Consider the following 14,416-nt stretch of genomic DNA (forward strand, 5'->3'; position numbering starts at 1 on the left):
CTCGGAACATGACGAGTTTTTCGCCTCAGAACCACGTGATTTCTACAGTCGCGGAATCGAAAAGTTACCCCAGCTTTGGCAGACTGTTGTAGACAGTGTAGGATACGAGGGTGAATAGAATGAAAACCTTAAATTTGTAATAACAAATCGAAATTTCGCGCCGTTATCATGTAAGTTGGTAAGCGTGCTACAAACGGCGTGCAGAATGGCCTGTAGGTGGCAACATAGTGCAGATGCACACATACCGTCGCAGTATCAGTGTAAAGATGGCCGCCCCACTTGCGTCTTGCACCAGGGAAGAACAGCGTTCTGTTATTCGGTTTTTGCGGAGTGAAGGTGTTAAACCTACTGAAATTTATCGACGAATGAAGGTTCAGTACGGTGATGCATGTTTGTCACAGCAGCAAGTCTACGAATGGAGTAGGAAGTTCGCAAATGATGTGACTTCAGTGGAAGATGCTCCTCGTCCAGGTCAGGCACAACGAGTTGTGACACAGACCATTGCATGCCTAGAGCGACCACTGTCACCAGTGCATCATACACAGATCTCCTAAAATATCATTTGCGACCTGCAATCAAATCAAAGCGACGTGGATTGCTGTCAGCAGGTGTCGTTTTGCAACACGACAATGCAAGACCCCACACTGCCCGTACAACAGTTGCAACAATCACAGACCAGCATTTTGAGTGTCTTCCTCATCCACCATACTCACCACACCTTGCCCCAAGTGATTTCGATACGTTTGGACCACTCAAAGACGCAATGGGAGGAAAGAAGTTCCGTTCTGATGAAGAGGTACGCCACACGGTGCATGAGTGGTTGCGCGGACTACGAAAAGAATTTTTTTCTAAAGGAATTTATGCACTTTTTAAGCGCTGGAGGACTTTCATTGAGCGTGGGAGGGGTTATGATGAAAAATGATACAGCTTTGTACCACTTCTGCACAATAAATAATATTTTAAAAAATATTTAAGGTTTTCATTTGACTCACCCTCGTTATATAGTATTGAAGACTAAAATCTATGTTACGTTCATCTGTTGTGTTTAACAAACTTACTGAAAACGCTACGAACTTATGCACTAACCGTATAATATAATAAGACATCTTGGAAGAAGGCCTGTACGAAATTCTCGACTGCACTGCTTCTAACAAGGCAAACTACTGAGATTTTATTACGTAGTCAAAGTAAAGCACGAGTGGTATTTAGAACAACAGTGGCGATAGTGCTTTTACATTAATACGGTAACCAATAACTCTCAAACTTTTCATTTCTAGTACCTTATGCTACTTTATTTAAATTCTACCTCAAAGTTATTAATTATTAGATGGAAAAGTCATTGCCTTTAATATTATGTTTGTGTGGTTCATTTACGTAAGTAGGTGGAGACGCACAACCTTCATGGCCCGCATTGTAGCACTATTTCGTTAAATTCTTTTGCATAGTTTGTCAAGACTCAAGTAAATTCAATTTTGCAAGAATAGCTTCATGTTTATTTGAAAAGTTTCGTAAAGTGGTTGTTCAAAAGCAAGTCGTTAAAGGTACTGCGTGTTGCATTCTGGTACTAAAAGTTAAAATTCGTTTATTCAACGATCCAGTTATTAATAGTTTACAGTTACATGAAAAGAATTATTTTCAATATTCATCCCTTCAGGAATGGGGACTGGCGTTAGAGAGTAGAACCATTCGTTTTCAGATGGAAATGTCTCAAGGCGAGTTGCTATTGAATTCTGTCTCAGCGATGGCTAATGGTCTCGTGAATTAGTACGAAACTTTAAATTTGAAAAAGGTATTTTAAAGCTAAGGAGTGTAAGTGAGGTGTTTGACTTGGTTTCTCAATAGAACGACACCCTACGTTTTTCACTAAACGCTACTAAAAATTGTTGTTGTGGTCTTCATTCCTGAGACTGGTTTGATGCAGTTCTCCATGCTACTCTATCCTGTGCAAGGTTCTTCATCTCCCAGTACCTACCACAACCTACATCCTTCTGACTCTACTTAGTGTATTGATCTCTTGGTCTCCCTGTACGATTTTTACCCTCCACGGTGCCCTCCATTAATAAATTGATGATCCCTTGATGCCTCAGAACATGTCCTACCAACCGATCCCTTCTTCTAGTCAAGTTGTGCCACAAACTTTTCTTCTCCCCAATCCTATTCAATACTTCCTCATTAGTTATGTGATCTACCCATCTAATCTTCAGCATTCTTCTGTAGCACCACATTTAAAAAGCTTCTATTCTCTTCTTGTCTAAAGTATTTGTCGTCCATGTCTCACTTCCATACATGGCTACACTCCATACAAATACTTTCAGAAATGATTTCCTGACACTTAAATCTATACTCGATGTTAACAAATTTCTGTTCTTCAGGAACGCTTTCCTTGCCATTGCCAGTCTACATTTTATATCCTCTCTACTTCGACCGTCATCAATTATTTTACTCCCCAAACAGCAAAACTCCTTTACTACTTTAAGTGTCTCATTTCCTAATCTAATTGTTCGTGGGAAAGTTCACTTAAAGCAGAAAATATCTCAAAGTGTAAATTTATTGTTCTTTGCGAGCTAGTAACGAGGTTCCATTCAAGCGAGGGTTATGTTATGGCTCTGAGCACTATGGGACTTAACTGCTGAGGTCATCAGCCCTCTAGAACTTAGAACTACTTAAACCTAACTAACCTAAGGACATCACACACATCCATGCCCGAGGCAGGATTCGAACTTGCGACCGTAGCGGTCGCGCGGTTCCAGACTGTAGCGCCTAGAACTGCTCGGCGACCCCGGACGGCTCAAGCGAGGGTGCAGGTGCGACTAGGTACTCGTAGTAGAAGATGAAAAAAGGGAACCAGAAACGCAATCAAAATAGAGGAAAACAGTGTCGCTGTAGGGTCAGTAATATTTTTTTTCGATGGGTGTACAAACAACATGACGCTGGAAACAGACGTCGCTATAAAGTCGCTGAAAAGTAAAATAAGCAGAAGTGTTTGGGTTCGTTGTAGTTCCGTCATAGGTGACTACAAAGGCAAATGCTCGTTACATAATCAGCTTCTTGACTGCTACTCAGCGAGAGGCCCACATGTGTGACATGAGGAAAAATCAGTAAAATAGTGAACGTCTCCCGTAGCCAACAAGCTTAAAGAAAATATATTTTGTTACAACTTGATTTACAGAAGCAGTATTTTTATTTTTAGATCTCTCAATGAAGGCCATTGCTCAACAATATTCGTTTCTTTCTTTTCTGGACAATTATAGAGTGCAACATAATTAAAGGATCGCTTTTTCTAAACTACGAAATGGTTTCCGTTGCTGCGCATAGGTATGAAATTTGGATCTAAGGGGTCTCTGCAACTGCTCTCTGTAATGGTGGAAAGCGTGGGGCCCTGAAAGGTGTATATACAAGAGAAAAATACCCCAGAGCCCAGAAGTTCATGTGACCTGGGAAGTAGGCTAATTTATGCCGCATTGGCGCCAGATGTCACCGGAATACTGCCCAAAGCCACCCTGGACGTGTCCCACGGTGGTCATGTCGTCACAGCCCCTATTAGGTACATTTCACCCCCAATTTTGACGCCTCTGCGATGGATGTCAGAAAATCGGCGCGCAGTTTGGAAATCGCGCTGTTTTCTTATGAGTGGCCGAGAACACTGCAGGCCCATTGGACCAGACCTCAACCCTTTTGAGTGCCGCTCACGTGTTCAGGGCGGAATCACGAGGGACCGTTCAAAACCATTAGACGAAATCCACAGATACGTCCAAAGCAGCAATGGGAGGTTATTCTTTTTTAGCTCTTCTTACGTGCTCGTCTGTGGCGTGATCATGAAGGGATGCGACATTGACATATGTATGAATACAATGGTAAAGGTTCCCCCTAAGCCCCTCCCCCCTCCCCTTCTTTACCCCGTTCGGCAGTACCCGCGGTGGCAGCTGACCACATTTGCTGAGAATTTTAAAACAGTACCTTTAAAGAAAACACCTGTGAAGTAGCTCTAGGCTTCTGCAACAGCTTGATACACTGCTGACGTCACTTGCCTGATTGCAGGCCTCCAGGACTACTTCGCCAGTTTTCTCTGTGATGGAAAGTATTTAAAACTCTTTGTAAATGTGGGACTGTGCCACAAAGGTTGTTGCCGAGAAGCTGGGAGGGTGGGGGAGGAGAGGGGGAGGGGGCCTTAGAGGACCCTTTGGCATCATCGTATTCGCACATGTGTCAATGTCACGCACCTCCATCATCACGCCACATGAGAGGTGAACTAGGAAGCCTAAAAAATCGTAAGCTAACTTTTTGCTCCTTTGGATCACGTTCAAATATCGACTAATGATTTTGAACTGTCCCCAGTCGTGTTTTTCATCGCACCCTTTGCTACATAGGATCACGTTCAGAGTCCAACTAGCGACTTTGAACTACCCCCAGTAGTTCCACACCGTGTTGTTGTTGTGGTCTTCAGTCCTGAGACTGGTTTGATGCAGCTCTCCATGCTACTTTATCCTGTGCAAGCTTCTTCATCTCCCAGTACCTACCGCAACCTACATCCTTCTGAATCTGCTTAATGTATTCATCTCTTGGTCTCCCCCTACGATTTTTACCCTCCACGCTGCCCTCCAATACTAAATTTGTGATCCCTTGATGCCTCAGAACATGTCCTACCAACCGGTCCCTTCTACTTGTCAAGTTGTGCCACAAAATCCTCTTTTCTCCAATTCTATTCAATACCTCCTCATTAGTTATATGATCTACCTATCTAAACTTCAGCATTCTTCTGTAGCACCACATCTCAAAAGCTTCTATTCCCTTCTTGTCCAAACTATTTATCGTCCATATTTCACTTCCATACATGGCTACACTTTATACAAATACTTTCAGAAACGACTTGCTGACACTTAAATCTATACTCGATGTTAACAAATTTCTCTTCTTCAGAAACGATTTCCTTGCCATTGCCAGTCTACATTTTATATCCTCTCTACTTCGACCGTCATCAGTTATTTTGCTCCCCAAATAGCAAAACTCCTTTACTACTTTAAGTGTCTCATTTCCTAATCTAATTCCCTCAGCATCACCAGATTTAATTTGACTACATTCCATTATCCTCGTTTTGCTTTTGTTGATGTTCATCTTATATCCTCCTTTCAAGACACTATCCATTCCGTTCAACTGCTCTTCCTAGTCCTTTGTTGTCTCTGACAGAATTACAATGTCATCGGCGAACCTCAAAGTTTTTAATTCTTCTCCATGGATTTTAATACCTACTCCGAATTTTTCTTTTGTTTCCTTCACTGCTTGCTCAATATACAGATTGAATAACATCGGGGAGAGACTACAACCCTGTCTCACTCCCTTCCCAACCACTGCTTCACTTTCATGCCCCTCGACTCTTATAAGTGCCATCTGGTTTCTGTACAAATTGTAAATAGCCTTTCTCTCCCTGTATTTTACCCCTGCCAACTTCAGAATTTGAAAGAGAGTATTTCACACCGTATACAAAAGAAAAATTGCAGGCACCCTGCACTCCAAAGGGGGGATATCACATTTAGTGTGTTTACAGCCCCTTGCTGTCCATTGCGCCTAGGAAGTGTCAGCAGTGTCAAATGTTGTCAAGAATAACTTCCTCTCTCTACGAACTGTTGTTTTCGGCCGGAAATTGTGTGGGAATCGACGTCCCAAGGAAAGGGATGCTGCCATTGAAGCTCTTGAAGCCACCTTCTAAAGCCTTTCCTCGTCAGTTCTGAGCGGTGGTCTGTTCGAAATATTTTCCTCGGCCACTCATAAGAAAATCGTGATTTCCACGCGTTCTGAACTCCATCACAGCGGTATCAACACGAGGGATGAAATGTGCGTAAGAGCATCCGTTACAACCTTCCCATCCTTTGTCACGTCCACGATGGCCTTGAGCAGAATTGTGGTGACATTTGGTGTCAGTGAGATGCAGGTAGCCACATTACGCGTCACATGGCGTTTTGTTTTCGCCTGTGTCGGCACCTTGCTGTATGAAGCGCCGTCGACAGCGAGAATGACTTCGCAGGGCGTAATGCGTTTGCGCCACTGAAATGGAAACCGTAGGCCACTTTGGGCCAAATTTAAAACTTGTGCTCTGCAATGGGAGAAATTACAGGATTTCGGAAAAGCAACCCTTCAATTCTGGATTGCCGTGTACGTATTGCTTCAGATGGAAAAAGCATCAGTTGTTGACTTCTGTAATGGTAAAACTAGCCTCCCAACTGTTCCTCATAAAGGGAGCTATACGTCATGAGGGTCCGAAAAATGGAACTTGGTTTCATGAAATCCAGTGGTTCTTCCTGAGTCCAAAACTGTATACATATTTTCGTGTTTAAGTGCCTTCCTAGTGCAGTTGCGGCGCGCGAATGGCTAGCTGTCGCATCAGTGTCTGACACATAACGTTTCGTTATTTAATTTTTGCGGCACTGTTTCCATAGCAACTTGCTTCTGTAATATCCTTGAACATGTAGACTGTGCTATGAGCAGGGATTTATTCAATCGATCTTTCTGTCTATACCTGTAGATTATTTGAATTTATTTATGTTTTTCTCGTACGTTTGTTCTGTAAAGTTGATGTTATGACTGCCTGTTTTAACTATTTTACATCTTAAAATGCGCAAAAGACGGAAGTTCAATTGCATTCGTAAATTTTACGAAGAAGCGTGTTGTTGGATATTGTAAAAATGAAGAAGTTGTTATGCCGCAGCGAACTGAGGTTAGGCCTAAAAGTTTTCCAGGAAGTGTTTCAAAACGCAAGTTGAAACACCTTACCGAAAATGACCAAGATGTTGGTGTTTTAAGTGTTAAAAATAACGGGTTCATTTTAATTAATAAATATAAGCTTTCAGAATTAATTTTGTCTGTTGCCAAATGTTAATGTTATAGTAGTGAAAAATCCCTAACGTTTAGATAGAACGTAAGTAAGAGATGAGACCTGTCCATTAGAATTATAGTGGAATGCAAAGTGTGTAAAGTAACGAAACGTATAATGACGTCTACTGTAACATACAAAAATACAGTGAAGTGAATATTCTCTTTGGTTATGCCATAAGGTGTAATGGGAAGGGCAGAAAAACAGCCCAGATATTCTGTACTGTGATGAATCTCCCACCGCCACCTGTCAACTTTGTGAGGTGTTATAAACGTTTGTATATTGCCCTAACGGAAGTCAGTGAAGCTTGTGTGCAGAGGGAGCAAACGAAGCTATAGGTATTTGTCAATCTTGTGATACTGTTGCTGCATTGGACGATTCCTGCCACGGGAGAGGCCGTACATCACCGAATACAGTTGTCACACTTACCTCACTAGATACAGGCAAAGTGGTGGACTGTGAATGTCTCACGAAACATAGCCAAGATTGTGCCAGTAAGGTAAGTAAACACAAATGTGACAAAAACTTTGAAGATCTCAATGGTGGTATCGAAAACAAGGGGCCGTCTCTATCTTTAGCAGGTCAATTGCTACACGAGGCTTACGATACACCCACTGCCTTGTTGATGATGGCTCTAAAGACTTCAACAATGTTGTGGCTGCTGAATTATGTGCTGAAACTGAAATTAAAGAAATGGTATGTATAGGATATGTGCAGAAGAGAATGGGGGCAAGGTTTAGGAAACTGTGCAAGGACATGACAGGAAAAAAATTCTCTTATGGCAAAGCAATTGATGGGCAGGCGGACTCGCCATATCAGATACAGAAAACCTTACCGAATATTATGGTCTAGCCATCAGGAGAAACAGCGAAAATATCGGTGAGATGAGAAAAGCAATTTGGGCAACTCTGTTTCACAGAATATCCATTGATGAGCATCCACTGCGTGGCCTTTGTCAAAAGTGAAACACTTCGTGATGCAAGTATAACAGGTGTGAAGCAAATGGACAAAAACATACACGAGCCCATTCCATGCCAGAGACTGTCACGGTGGAAGTAAAACCAATATGTAGAGATTTTTCAGATTCTAAACTCCTGGAGAAATGCTTACATAGCATGGATCTGAATAAAAACTTCAGTAATTGCATTTGGGAACGCTTGCGAAGAACTATGTTCGTTCGTATGCTTGCTTTTCAGATCGGACATTGTAATACACTCCTGGAAATGGAAAAAAGAACACCGTGAATTCATTGTCCCAGGAAGGGGAAACTTTATTGACACATTCCTGGGGTCAGATACATCACATGATCACACTGACAGAACCACAGGCACATAGACACAGGCAACAGAGCATGCACAATGTCGGCACTAGTACAGTGTATATCCACCTTTCGCAGCAATGCAGGCTGCTATTCTCCCATGGAGACGATCGTAGAGATGCTGGATGTAGTCCTGTGGAACGGCTTGCTATGCCATTTCCACCTGGCGCCTCAGTTGGACCAGCGTTCGTGCTGGACGTGCAGACCGCGTGAGACGACACTTCATCCAGTCCCAAACATGCTCAATGGGGGACAGATCCGGAGATCTTGCTGGCCAGGGTAGTTGACTTACACCTTCTAGAACACGTTGGGTGGCACGGGATACATGCGGACGTGCATTGTCCTGTTGGAACAGCAAGTTCCCTTGCCGGTCTAGGAATGGTAGAACGATGGGTTCGATGACGGTTTGGATGTACCGTGCACTATTCAGTGTCCCCTCGACGATCACCAGTGGTGTACGGCCAGTGTAGGAGATCGCTCCCCACACCATGATGCCGGGTGTTGGCCCTGTGTGCCTCGGTCGTATGCAGTCCTGATTGTGGCGCTCACCTGCACGGCGCCAAACACGCATACGACCATCATTGGCACCAAGGCAGAAGCGACTCTCATCGCTGAAGACGACACGTCTCCATTCGTCCCTCCATTCACGCCTGTCGCGACACCACTGGAGGCGGGCTGCACGATGTTGGGGCGTGAGCGGAAGACGGCCTAACGGTGTGCGGGACCGTAGCCCAGCTTCATGGAGACGGTTGCGAATGGTCCTCGCCGATACCCCAGGAGCAACAGTGTCCCTAATTTGCTGGGAAGTGGCGGTGCGGTCCCCTACGGCACTGCGTAGGATCCTACGGTCTTGGCGTGCATCCGTGCGTCGCTGCGGTCCGGTCCCAGGTCGACGGGCACGTGCACCTTCCGCCGACCACTGGCGACAACATCGATGTACTGTGGAGACCTCACGCCCCACGTGTTGAGCAATTCGGCGGTACGTCCACCCGGCCTCCCGCATGCCCACTATACGCCCTCGCTCAAAGTCCGTCAACTGCACATACGGTTCACGTCCACGCTGTCGCGGCATGCTACCAGTGTTAAAGACTGCGATGGAGCTCCGTATGCCACGGCAAACTGGCTGACACTGACGGCGGCGGTGCACAAATGCTGCGCAGCTAGCGCCATTCGACGGCCAACACCGCGGTTCCTGGTGTGTCCACTGTGCCGTGCGTGTGATCATTGCTTGTACAGCCCTCTCGCAGTGTCCGGAGCAAGTATGGTGGGTCTGACACACCGGTGTCAATGTGTTCTTTTTTCCATTTCCAGGAGTGTATGTTTTAATGGTGGAGACATAGCAGATTAAAAATCATGAGTAGACTAGACATCAGAACTGGGGACAACACGAAATGTGGACTGATATGAGAGGCCAGGCTGAGGGTCGCTGAAACTGAACTGCTGAAGGCCAGATAACAAAGAAATGAAAACAAAACTCAGGTTAACAAGATTATGGAGTTGGAGTGCTTTGACATTTTATTACTGAGAAGAAAATGACATGCAAATCTTTAGTTTCAATTTCCGGCAATCAACGACTTTGTATACTTAGGTATCATTATCTCATTCAAACAAAATATTGCATGAATTGTAATATAGTGGTTCCCTACTCAATAAACTACGCTATTCATAAATGGATTAAAGATTTTAAGCTGGAGCATGTCATGGGTTCTTAAATTATTAGGAGAAATAATTGAATTCTGAAAGCAGTTCTTTTAAAAATACACAAGACAATAAATTGTTAAATATTCATTGGTTACTGTGTCAGCAACTTAATAACCAAAAGAATGAAATTTGTTTTGACCTTTTATTTTGGATAGTGTGGAAGTACAGTGCACCTAAAATAAAAATTACACGTAATTCAGTACGTAAGGTAAAAATCATTATTCACTCTACACAGTTATTGAAAGCTTTTCACCTAGAGGCCACAATATACTGGTTGTTTGGTTACTGTTGCATTCCAGTATTTATTTAAGGTTCTGGGTTATTAAATTTCAAAATGCTATCAAAAACAGGGCTCTTAACAAGTGGAGCCCAAGGACAAAGATTCTGGTTCGTGCCGCCTGAAAGGATGGTGCTCGATCCCAGCTTACAGGGGTAATTTAAATCTTGCTCTCATACGTAGTGATATCACTTTTAACACTCCGACGTAACTGGAAGATGTTACACCGCGAAACACCAATCCGATATTTATGAAACTACGTGGAGGTGCTCACTACCTATAAAATAATATTATTATCATCTGCATTCTCTGTATGCAGTTACGTTGTTGTGGGTGTTGTGGTTTGCAGTCCGAAGAGTGATGAAGCACTCCATGTGACTTTCTTCTTTTCTAAATAATTATTTCAACCTATATCCACCTATACCTGATTGCTGTATTATAATCTTGGTTCAGACTATAGTCCACCTCCCACTTTGTTCCCACCATTAGTAAATTAACCAATCCTCGATGGAACAGGGTCACTTCTTTAAGTCAATTAATCAAGTTCTTCCATGAAATATTTTATCCTTAATTAGATACACTAGCTCTTCACCGAAATTGGTGGCAAGTTAAAAATATGTGCTGGACCGGGTCTCGAACCCAGGGTCTTTCTCTTTCACAGGCAGTTAATCTACCAAATGAGTTATATCGGAAATGTCTGCGAAATTTGGAAGGTAGGGGAAAAGCATTTACGGAAGTAAAGTTGTGAGATCCATACGTGGGTTGTATCTGGATAGCTCAGTAAGTCGAACACTGTCCCACGAAACGGAAAGGATTCCGTTTCGAATCCTGGTCCGGTACACATTTTTAATCTGCCAGGAACTTACAAATCAGAACACAATTCGCTGCAGAATGCAAATTAATTCCGGATATTTCTCCACTGTTGTCTCGAACTGCCCATAAATTGTTCACGACTGTTCTGTACGTACTAACACGTATTTCCTGCCGTCATTAGAATAGTTCCATTGAAACACGGCGCTCGTTACGTGGTATTTATCGTGCAATAATAAAATTAAGTTAGAATAGAAAGAAGCTTACCTTTGGTAATCGTTCTGTCTTTGGCGATACATGGATGCCAGTGACCTCTACGACACTCGGTAGGTGTGGTCGTGGATACTCCGTCGAAAAGTGGCTGTTGACGATAAACAAGCTGTAGTTATGCTCAGTTTCGAAAACTGAAGGCGGGTCCGTACCGAAGTACTCTCTCATGACGTTGTCTTGCCGCGCGAGAATTTCGCAATACCAAAGATAGTAGATCCAGAGGTAGAAGAACGTATTGTACAGGCGTTGCCAGAAGGTCATGTGATCGGAGAACCCCAACCAGACATCGGGTAGGTAGGCTGGGTTCATTGCATTTCCGTGGCTGTAGTACATGGTCGACAGCGGCGTCATCGTCACGACACCAATTACCGGAGGCGACCCGACCTTGTGGAAGAGGCCGTGGTAGGCCTGGTAAGGCAGCCTCTCGAACATCACCAGGTCGAACGTGTGGTTTTTCCTGCGCAGAAATTGTACAACTAGTCTCATTTAGAATGATGCTACTGGCAACCTATAGTCAAGATTACACTACATATCGAAAGACACACAAATATAACTATATAGCATTTTGGAGGCAAAGCACATGACCTACCGGATGGAGTATGCTAAAATGACCCCAGGTCTAGGAAACACTCCGATAGCTGCCTACAGGCCTGGATTTCGGAAGTTTCAGTTGAACCTTTAACATTCCGCAAGCTATCTTTCGCTGTGTCACAGAGAATATTTCTAGTACCAGCATCAACTACTCCTGTCACGAATAGTGGGCGGGAAGAATGACTTTCGTGAAGGTGGAATTTCTTTGGTTTCCCCTTGACGGTTATTTCCCGAGTGCAGTGGGATGAAGTAACACGATAACTCTCGGTAGGATCTATGAAGTAGAAATTTTAACAGTACGGCGTTTCCCTCGAATATTTTCGCGGGGGAAATTCACCTCGGCGACACTATAGCAGTTAGCAGCGCTGTTTCAAATGTCTAGGCCTACGTCACACTGGAAGTGTTCTGCATTTCTGGTAAAAGTGGATCACTTCACCTTATGACAAGGACTTTGGGAGCTGAACGCTGTGTACAAACACCACTATTAATATTACACTACTGGCCATTAAAATTGCTACACCACGAAGATCACGTGCTACAGACGCGAAATTTAACCGACAGGAAGAAGATGCTGCGATATGCTAATGATTAGCTTCTCAGAGCATTCACACAAAGTTGGCGCCGGTGGCGACACCTACAACGTGCCTACATGAGGAAAGTTTCCAACCGATTTCTCATACACAAACAGCAATTGAACGGCGTTGCATGGTGAAACGTTGTTGTGATGCCTCGTGTAAAGAGGAGAAATGCGTACCATCACGTTTCCGACTTTGATAAAGGTCGGATTGTAGCCTATCGCGACTGCGGTTTATCGTATCGCGACATTGCTGCACGCGCTCGTCGAGAGCCAATGACTGTTAGCAGAATATGGAATCGGTGGGTTCAGGAGGGTAATACGGAACGCCATGCGGGATCCCAACGGCGTCGTATCACTAGCAGTCGAGATGACAGGCATCTTATCCGCATGGCTGTAACGGATCGTGGAGCCACGTATCGATCCCTGAGTCAACAGATGGGGACGTTTGCAAGACAACAACCATCTGCACGAACAGTTCGACGACTATTGCAGCAGCATGGACTATCAGCTAGGAGACCATGGCTGCGGTTACCCTTGACACTGCATCACAGACAGGAGCGCCTGCGATGGTGTACTCAACGACGAACCTGGGTGCACGAATGGCAAAACGTCATTTTTTCGGATGAATCCAGGTTCTATTTACATCATCATGATGGTCGCATCCGTGTTTGGCGACATCGCAGAGAACGCAGATTGGAATCGTGTATTCGTCATCGCCATACTGGCGTATCGCCCGGCGTGGTGGTATGGGGTGCCATTGGTTACACGTCTCGGTCACCTCTTGTTCGCCTTGACGGCACTTTGAACAGTGGACGTTACATTTCAGATGTGTTACGACACGTGACTCTACCCTTCATTCGATCCCTGCGAAACCCTACATTACAGCAGGATAATGCATGACCCCATGTTGCAGGTCCTGTACGGGCCTTTCTGGATACAGAAAATGATCGACTGCTGCCCTGGCCAGCACATTCTCCAGACCTCTCATCAATTGAAAATGTCTGGTCAATGGTGGCCGAGCAACTGGCTCTTCACAATACGCTAGTCACTAACTTTGATGAACTGTGTTATCGTGTTGAAGCTGCATGGGCAGCTATACCTGTACACTCCATCCAAGCTCTGTTTGACTCAATGCCCAGGCGTATCAAGGTCGTTATTACGGCCAGAGGTGGTTGTTCTTTGTACTGATTTGTCAGGATATATGCACCCAAACTGCGTGAAAATGTAATCACATGTCAGTTCTAGTATAATATATTTGTCCAACGAATACCCGTTTATCATCTGCGTTTCTTCTTGGTGTAGCAATTTTAATGGCCAGTAGTGTACTAACTCGGCCCTGAATGAGAAGCCCTCTGAAATTCCATGCAATTTTAAATGACTACTAGTCCTATTCTCTATCCTAAAGAGAAAATTGCGCAACGGAATTTTCATTGCAGAACTCCAGAACGATCTATCAGAGATCTTACTTTGCTGAAATATTAAGTAATTTTCTCTCGAAGGGTACAGGTCGCTAAAATTTACAGGACATGGGAACATGTGTTCCTCTTCACTTTGAGGTGGAGCATAACGAGCCAAGTAGCTGCTTTATTAACATTAGTTCCACACCGTGGAGCATACATCGGAAACTACACTAGATGGCTCAGACTTAAAAATACTAAACCCATGTTCTCTACGAGAAAACAATATCCCGTATTAGGAGACAATACTAATGTACTGATCATTTGTCAGTAAAACGACGAGTGAGATAAGGGAGCGCGTATGAACGCGGAGTTACACACAAAAAGATTCGAATAACAAATTCACAACCTTCCATTACTAACTGAACTATGAAAGCCAGCTCCTGACTCACAACGAAAATAATATATACACCAATCAGCCAGAGCGTTATGAGCACCTACCTAACAGCCGGTATGTCCAGCTTTGGCACGGTAATAGCGGCGACGCGTCTTGGAACGGAACCAATGAGGCTTTGGTAAGTCGCTGGAGGGAGCTGACACCACAACTGCA

At 44.1% G+C, this 14,416-nt stretch overlaps 1 protein-coding gene across 1 annotated transcript in view; it reads right to left on the minus strand.

Annotated features, from left to right (window-relative positions):
- The window catches only part of LOC126234242 (UDP-glucosyltransferase 2-like), a 76,839-nt gene that overhangs the window by 34,442 nt on the left and 27,981 nt on the right, over positions 1-14,416 (minus strand). Inside the window, exon 4 of the mRNA XM_049942935.1 lies at positions 11,239-11,698. Coding sequence (XP_049798892.1) covers positions 11,239-11,698 — 460 coding nt within the window. The remainder of the gene's footprint in view (positions 1-11,238; positions 11,699-14,416) is intronic.

The sequence above is a fragment of the Schistocerca nitens genome, chromosome 2 (genome assembly GCF_023898315.1).
Source record: "Schistocerca nitens isolate TAMUIC-IGC-003100 chromosome 2, iqSchNite1.1, whole genome shotgun sequence".
In the NCBI taxonomy this organism is placed as follows: domain Eukaryota; kingdom Metazoa; phylum Arthropoda; class Insecta; order Orthoptera; family Acrididae; genus Schistocerca; species Schistocerca nitens.